At 34.3% G+C, this 8,629-nt stretch overlaps 1 protein-coding gene across 1 annotated transcript in view; it reads left to right on the top strand.

Moving 5' to 3' along the window:
• LOC107469908 (probable carboxylesterase 2) overlaps positions 1 to 761 on the top strand; it is a 1,507-nt gene extending 746 nt beyond the window's left edge. The window contains 1 exon segment of the mRNA XM_021132507.2: positions 1 to 761. This exon segment is cut by the window's left edge and continues 24 nt beyond it. Coding sequence (XP_020988166.1) covers positions 1 to 475 — 475 coding nt within the window. The 3' untranslated portion in view covers positions 476 to 761.
• The last annotated feature ends 7,868 nt before the right edge of the window (positions 762 to 8,629 follow it).

Raw genomic sequence — 8,629 nt, 5'->3', positions numbered from 1 at the left:
CGCCGGCGACAGTGCGGGTGCGAATATTGCTCATTATTTGGGAGTTTGGGTCGGGTCGGAAAGGTTACCGGGTTTGAAAATTGAAGGGATTGTGTTGGTGCATCCTTATTTTTGGGGATCGGAGAGGATCGGATCGGAGGCGTACCATGCGGAAGCAGCGGAGAAGGTGGATGGTTTGTGGCGGTTTTCGTGCCCGACGACGAGTGGATCCGACGACCCGATTATAAACCCGGATAAGGATCCGAATGTTGGGAAGTTGGCGTGTGAGAGGGTTCTTGTTTTGGTTGCTGAGAAAGATTTGTTGAGGGATAGGGGTTTTTTCTACAAGGAGGTTCTTGAGAAGAATGGTTGGGGTGGAGTTGCACAAGTTGTTGAAGCCAAAGATGAGGGTCACGTGTTCCACATGTTTAAACCAACGTGTGACAATGCTATGCTCTTGCTCAACCAAGTTGTGTCCTTTATCAACCAAGATTAATCATGGTTTTAAATTGAAATTCAGCTTGTTTAGTGATTAAATCTCCTCAATCTGTTCAACTATTACCCTGCTCCTTTATTATTGTCCTAATGTCCTGTGATGTAAAAGTTGGAAAAATGTACTTTAATTGCCACAATTTCTACCGTAATGACGGCAACAACTAATTAAAATCATGTACTATATTTTTTTTGTACATTGTTGGTTTTTATAGGGAAATAGATTTTTTTTAATTGTTTGATCAAATGTGATTTTTCATCTTGTTGGTTTTTATAGGGAAATAGATTTTTTTTTAATTGTTTGATAAAATGTAATTTTTTATTTTATATTTTTTAAGTAGCGTAAAAAAGTATAAAAAAGATATTTAATAGTGAAAAACATATTTAATAATAAAAGATTATATTTTACTAAATAAATAAAGAAAAATTCAGAGAATCCACTTTTACTTTCATACGTAGCATTTTTTGTTTTGTATATTAGCTGAATAATAAATCTTAAAACTTGTAAGTTTAATTTTTATTGGCCATTATTTAGCAACCCAATATTTTTACTTCAGCGCTTAATAGTATATTTTATTCAATATTTTTAAATATGGTTGGATAGTTATTGATAAAAAATAATAATAATATATATTCAAGGAGTAGTAAAATTTATTTAATTTTGTTGATATTAATTTTATCCATCAATCTAATTTTTTAGTCTAATAATTTAATAATATATTTTTAGGTTATATTTTTAAATATTAATGACTAATTGCTGGTCAAAAATAATAAATTCTATTATCCCTTTAACACTTTTTAAAATAATAAATTGTGCTGATTTTGTAATATTGTTGTTTACTCAACGCAGTAGTTTTTTTTATTAAAGTTATGAGTGAAATTTAAACTCGTAATCTCTAACTGAGCATGGAAAGTGATGAGTCCATATTTTTTGATATATTCCGACTTGATTTGAATGGATTCCATCATATAAATTCACACTTAAGCACCAAAATGGCATACATTTGTGTTTTGCCCCTAATTTGATCCTAAATGTGAAAACATGCAATTTTGTACTTGAAATGAGCAATTTAATTCCACTTTTATTCCATTCGATGCCATGACATGCTTGTTGAGTGATTTCAGGCCTTAGAGGCAAGAATAGATAGCGAAAAGTGGAAGAGAGCATGTACAAGGGAGAAAACATGGAAAAGCACACACAGCGAAGTGTGCATGCGCACCAGAAAGAATTTCCATGTGTGCGTGCGCACGAGTACCTGTGCGTAAGCAAAGGTCAACTTCAGCCGGGTATGCGTATGCACACATCTGTGCGTCCACACAGGTCCCTGCACGTGATTGCATTAATGAAACACGTGCTTCGCGATTTCCAAGGCCTCTTGGCCCATTTGGGAATGCTGGAATGCTGTTTTGGAATGCTATATGAAGGAGAATTCAACACATATCAAAGGAGGAAGATATTGGAGCTAATTTACATAGTTTTTTTAGTTTTAGGAGTAGGAGTAGTGTAGAGTAGATTGCCCTCTTAGGGTTTCATTTACATTTCTATTGTAGCATTTTATAGCAAGACCACTGAGCCACCATCATCCTCAGCAGAGCCCTCAACACCTCCAGCACCTCCTGTGCCCACACCCCGACTTCAGACAACCTATGAGTTGGGTCGGGAGATCTTGGAGACTCTTCACCGTTATGAGCGCCGCAACGCTTGCCGCTTCTAGTGGATTATGGTGAAGTTCGAGGGTCGAGACCTTGGGCCACCTCTTCCGAACACACCAGAGCCTGAGCTCGAGACTGAGGAGCTAGGAATGTAAGAGCCAGTAGCTGAAGCTGGCCAGGCAATCGAGTCCCCTGAGCAGAGAGCACAGAGACCACAGTTGGGAAGTCTACAGGCCAGACAGCAGCGGAGTCAGCCGTTCAGACAGTCGAGGAGCCGGCAGTTGAGCCCACCCTACAGTCGTCCAACGCCATTATTGTATATCACCGTATCACCACCCACGACCGCCAAACGGTGGAGCTTCGCAGAGTTAATCAGTCCTGTCCGATTTTTCGCATCATTTAAGTGAGGGGGAGGATCTACTATTTTTTGGGTGTAAACATTCTCTGCGAACACTTGTCATTTAGTTTACTTTCAGTCTTTATTATGCTTCTTGTGGATATCTTTAGTACTTTGCCTTATGCACATTTTACTTTGGTATACATATATTAGTTGTTTCTAGTTATGTCTAGTATTGCATTTTCATTTTGGTATATATACATATTGTACTTTTTATTGCTTGGTATATAGTATATATATGGATTGTGATTGAATGATGTGAATAGCTTATGCCTAGCTCGTTTTAATCCTAAATGTTCATGTTACTTTTTGAATGTTGAAAATTAGGAAAAGGACTATGAAATTTTGAAAAAATTTTCATCAATCACATCATACATATACATATAGGAAATAATTTTGGTGAAAAACAACGAGGATTTCCAAGAATTTTGGGTTTTCTAAAGAATTTATTTGGAAAATTGTTTTCAAACGTACTTGAATGATTTCTATGGAACATAGAAGAGTAAAAAACAAATACCTTGTGAGTTTTTGAGCTATATTGAGTGGTTACATTTTTTAACCGATATTTTTGTTCATTGTGTGTTATATCTCTTCTATGATTTTAATCTTGGTTTTGCGTGATTCTTTATTTCCAATGATTGATGTTTTGAATTGCATTGAGCATGACTGAGGCCATCTTTGATTAAAAACTCATTTTTCCCATATAGCCTACCCTTTGCATCTACCATTGTTAACTCCCATTGAGCTTTATTTACCCCATTGTTCTTGATATTAGCACATCACAACCTCAAGCGGAAAACCATGATTTACCTTGTATTGTGTCCTTGATTAGCTTAGGTTGAAGGAGTGTGTTACATTTAAGTATGGAGGAATTTTTGGGAAACATTGGTAGTAAAAGAAAATGTTTAATTTGGGTATTCATTGAAAATTTTGGGAAAATGGGAGCATTCATGTATGAACTACTAAACCATATGCAATTCTAATCTGAACAAAAAAAAAAATCATCAACAAAAGGGGGCAAAAGCCACCCTAAAAGGAATAGAAACGAATAAAGGAATGCACATGTGACGTTTTTGTGAAAATCATACATGAGCGTTAGTGAACAAGAAATGATGAAAGGTTATGATTGCATTTTGTTTTGATTTGGTTGATATAGGCTGAGTTGGAAACTTAAACTAATTAAGGATTCAATTGCATTAGTCCACTTGGCCATATTTATCTCACCTTACCCTAACCTGTCATAATCCCATGAAGTCCTCATGAAAATTGCATTCATGCATCACTTGTTTGTTGATTGTTAGATGAAAAGCAAATCCTTGAAAGCATGATTAGATTTATTTTATATTTTTTAAGTAGCGTAAAAAAGTATAAAAAAGATATTTAATAGTGAAAAACATATTTAATAATAAAAGATTATATTTTACTAAATAAATAAAGAAAAATTCAGAGAATCCACTTTTACTTTCATACGTAGCATTTTTTATTTTGTATATTAGCTGAATAATAAATCTTAAAACTTGTAAGTTTAATTTTTATTGGCCATTATTTAGCAACCCAATATTTTTACTTCAGCGCTTAATACTATATTTTATTCAATATTTTTAAATATTTTTAGATTATATTTTTAAATATTAATGACTAATTGCTGGTCAAAAATAATAAATTCTATTATCCCTTTAACACTTTTCAAAATAATAAATTGTGCTGATTTTGTAATATTGTTGTTTACTCAATGCAGTAGTTTTTTTTATTAAAGTTATGAGTGAAATTTAAACTCGTAATCTCTAAGTGAGCATGGAAAGTGATGAGTCCATATTTTTTGATATATTCCGACTTGATTTGAATGGATTCCATCATATAAATTCACACTTAAGCACCAAAATGGCATACATTTGTGTTTTGCCCCTAATTTGATCCTAAATGTGAAAACATGCAATTTTGTACTTGAAATGAGCAATTTAATTCCACTTTTATTCCATTCGATGCCATGACATGCTTGTTGAGTGATTTCAGGCCTTAGAGGCAAGAATAGATAGCGAAAAGTGAAAGAGAGCATGTACAAGGGAGAAAACATGGAAAAGCACACACAGCGAAGTGTGCATGCGCACAAGAAAGAATTTCCATGTGTGCGTGCGCACGAGTACCTGTGCGTAAGCACAGGTCAACTTCAGCCGGGTATGCGTATGCACACATCTGTGCGTCCACACAGGTCCCTGCACGTGATTGCATTAATGAAACACGTGCTTCGCGATTTCCAAGGCCTCTTGGCCCATTTGGGAATGCTGGAATGCTGTTTTGGAATGCTATATGAAGGAGAATTCAACACATATCAAAGGAGGAAGATATTGGAGCTAATTTACATAGTTTTTTTAGTTTTAGGAGTAGGAGTAGTGTAGAGTAGATTGCCCTCTTAGGGTTTCATTTACATTTCTATTGTAGCATTTTATAGCAAGACCACTGAGCCACCATCATCCTCAGCAGAGCCCTCAACACCTCCAGCACCTCCTGTGCCCACACCCCGACTTCAGACAACCTATGAGCTGGGTCGGGAGATCTTGGAGACTCTTCACCGTTATGAGCGCCGCAACGCTTGCCGCTTCTAGTGGATTATGGTGAAGTTCGAGGGTCGAGACCCTGGGCCACCTCTTCCGAACACACCAGAGCCTGAGCTCGAGACTGAGGAGCTAGGAATGTAAGAGCCAGTAGCTGAAGCTGGCCAGGCAATCGAGTCCCCTGAGCAGAGAGCACAGAGACCACAGTTGGGAAGTCTACAGGCCAGACAGCAGCGGAGTCAGCCGTTCAGACAGTCGAGGAGCCGGCAGTTGAGCCCACCCTACAGTCGTCCAACGCCATTATTGTATATCACCGTATCACCACCCACGACCGCCAAACGGTGGAGCTTCGCAGAGTTAATCAGTCCTGTCCAATTTTTCGCACAGAGGACTGTGCATCATTTAAGTGAGGGGGAGGATCTACTATTTTTTGGGTGTAAACATTCTCTGCGAACACTTGTCATTTAGTTTAATTTCAGTCTTTATTATGCTTCTTGTGGATATCTTTAGTACTTTGCCTTATGCACATTTTACTTTGGTATACATATATTAGTTGTTTCTAGTTATGTCTAGTATTGCATTTTCATTTTGGTATATATACATATTGTACTTTTTATTGCTTGGTATATAGTATATATATGGATTGTGATTGAATGATGTGAATAGCTTATGCCTAGCTCGTTTTAATCCTAAATGTTCATGTTACTTTTTGAATGTTGAAAATTAGGAAAAGGACTATGAAATTTTGAAAAAATTTTCATCAATCACATCATACATATACATATAGGAAATAATTTTGGTGAAAAACAACGAGGATTTCCAAGAATTTTGGGTTTTCTAAAGAATTTATTTGGAAAATTGTTTTCAAACGTACTTGAATGATTTCTATGGAACATAGAAGAGTAAAAAACAAATACCTTGTGAGTTTTTGAGCTATATTGAGTGGTTACATTTTTTAACCGATATTTTTGTTCATTGTGTGTTATATCTCTTCTATGATTTTAATCTTGGTTTTGCGTGATTCTTTATTTCCAATGATTGATGTTTTGAATTGCATTGAGCATGACTGAGGCCATCTTTGATTAAAAACTCATTTTTCCCATATAGCCTACCCTTTGCATCTACCATTGTTAACTCCCATTGAGCTTTATTTACCCCATTGTTCTTGATATTAGCACATCACAACCTCAAGCGGAAAACCATGATTTACCTTGTATTGTGTCCTTGATTAGCTTAGGTTGAAGGAGTGTGTTACATTTAAGTATGGAGGAATTTTTGGGAAACATTGGTAGTAAAAGAAAATGTTTAATTTGGGTATTCATTGAAAATTTTGGGAAAATGGGAGCATTCATGTATGAACTACTAAACCATATGCAATTCTAATCTGAACAAAAAAAAAAATCATCAACAAAAGGGGGCAAAAGCCACCCTAAAAGGAATAGAAACGAATAAAGGAATGCACATGTGACGTTTTTGAGAAAATCATACATGAGCGTTAGTGAACAAGAAATGATGAAAGGTTATGATTGCATTTTGTTTTGATTTGGTTGATATAGGTTGAGTTGGAAACTTAAACTAATTAAGGATTCAATTGCATTAGTCCACTTGGCCATATTTATCTCACCTTACCCTAACCCGTCATAACCCCATGAAGTCCTCATGAAAATTGCATTCATGCATCACTTGTTTGTTGATTGTTAGATGAAAAGCAAATCCTTGAAAGCATGATTAGATTTATTTTATATTGTTCTTCATGATCTTCAAGTTGTTCTTGGTAAGTCCTCTTGTTTGATCTTGATGTTTTCTTGTTTTATGTTGCTTGTTGTTTTTCATATGCATTTTTCGTTTGTTAGAGTCCATGCATTAAAGATTTCTAAGTTTGGTGTCTTGCATGTTTTCTCTGCATTAAAAATTTTTCAAAAATATGTTCTTGATGTTCATCATGATCTTCAAAGTGTTCTTGGTGTTCATCTTGACATTCATAGTGTTCTTGCATGCATCTTGTGTTTTGATCCAAAATTTTTATATTTTGGGTCATATTTGTGTTCTTCTCTCTCCTCATTAAAAAAAAAAAAGAAAAAATATCTTTTTCTTTTTTCTCTTCTAATTTTCAAAAATTTGAGTTGACTTAGTCAAAAATTTTAAAAATTAGTTGTTTCTTACAAGTCAAGTCAAATTTTCAATTTTAAAAATCTTATCTTTTCAAAACTTTTTCAAAAATTAAATCTTTTCCTCTTTTCTTATTAATTTTCGAATTTTTTTAAATATTTTTCAAAATATTTTTCTTATCTCTTACATCATATTTTCGAAAATTATGCTAACAATAAATATGATTGATTCAAAAATTTGAAGTTTGTTACTTTCTTGTTAAGAAAGGTTCAATCTTTAAAGTTCTAGAATCTTATCTTGTAGTTTCTTGTTAGTGAAGTAAAGGATTTTAAATTTAAAAATTAAATCTTTTTCAAACATACCTTTTCTATCATATTTTCTTATCTTATCTTTTTATCATATCTTTATCAAAATTTTATCATTTTCAAAAATTTGATTTTAAAATATCTTATCTTCTTACCTTCTTATCTTTTCAAATTTAACTTTAATGTCTTTTTAAACTAACTATTTAACTTTTTGTTTGTTTCTTATCTTTTTCAAAACAACTTAACTACTTCTCCATCTCTAATTTTTGAAAATCTCTCATCTCTTTTTCAAAAATTCTTTTTAATTGTTTTAAATTTTAAATTTTAATTTTAATTATATCTTATCTTTAATTTTCAAAATTACTAACTCCTTTTCAAAAAATAATTTTCGAATTCTCCCTCTTTTCTCTTCTTCTATTTTATTATTTATTTACTAACACTACTCTTCACCTCCCTTCACCCAAAAATCCGAACCCAGTCTATCCCTTGTGTTTGGATTCTTCATTTTTCCTTCTTCTATTCTTTTCTTCTTCTACTAACATAAAGGAATCTCTATACTGTGACATAGAGGATTCCTCTTTATTTTCTTATTTTCTTCTCTTTCATATGAGCAGGAACAAGGAAAAAGACACTTTTGTTGAAGCTGATCCAGAACCTGAAAGGACTCTTAAGAGGAAACTAAGAGAAGCTAAATTACAACAATCCAGAAATAACCTTTCACAAATTTTCGAACAAGAGAAGGAGATGGCAGCCGAACCCAACAACAATAATGCAAGGAGAATGCTTGGTGATTTCACAAAACCAACATCCAAATTTGATGGAAGAAGCATCTCCATTCCTGCCATTGGAGCCAACAATTTTGAGCTTAAACCTCAACTAGTTACTTTAATGCAACAGAACTGCAAGTTTTATGGACTTCCATCTGAAGATCCTTACCAGTTTTTAACTGAGTTCTTGCAGATTTGTGAGACTGTTAAGACAAATGGAGTAGATCCTGAAGTCTACAGGCTCATGCTTTTCCCTTTTGCTGTAAGAGACAGAGCTAGAACATGGTTGGACTCACAACCTAAAGATAGCTTGGACTCCTGGGATAAGCTGGTCACAGCCTTCTTGGATAAATTCTTTCCTCCTCAAAAGCTGAG

The sequence above is a fragment of the Arachis duranensis genome, chromosome 10, assembly GCF_000817695.3.
Source record: "Arachis duranensis cultivar V14167 chromosome 10, aradu.V14167.gnm2.J7QH, whole genome shotgun sequence".
In the NCBI taxonomy this organism is placed as follows: domain Eukaryota; kingdom Viridiplantae; phylum Streptophyta; class Magnoliopsida; order Fabales; family Fabaceae; genus Arachis; species Arachis duranensis.
This window is presented reverse-complemented; position numbering and strand designations above follow the sequence as displayed.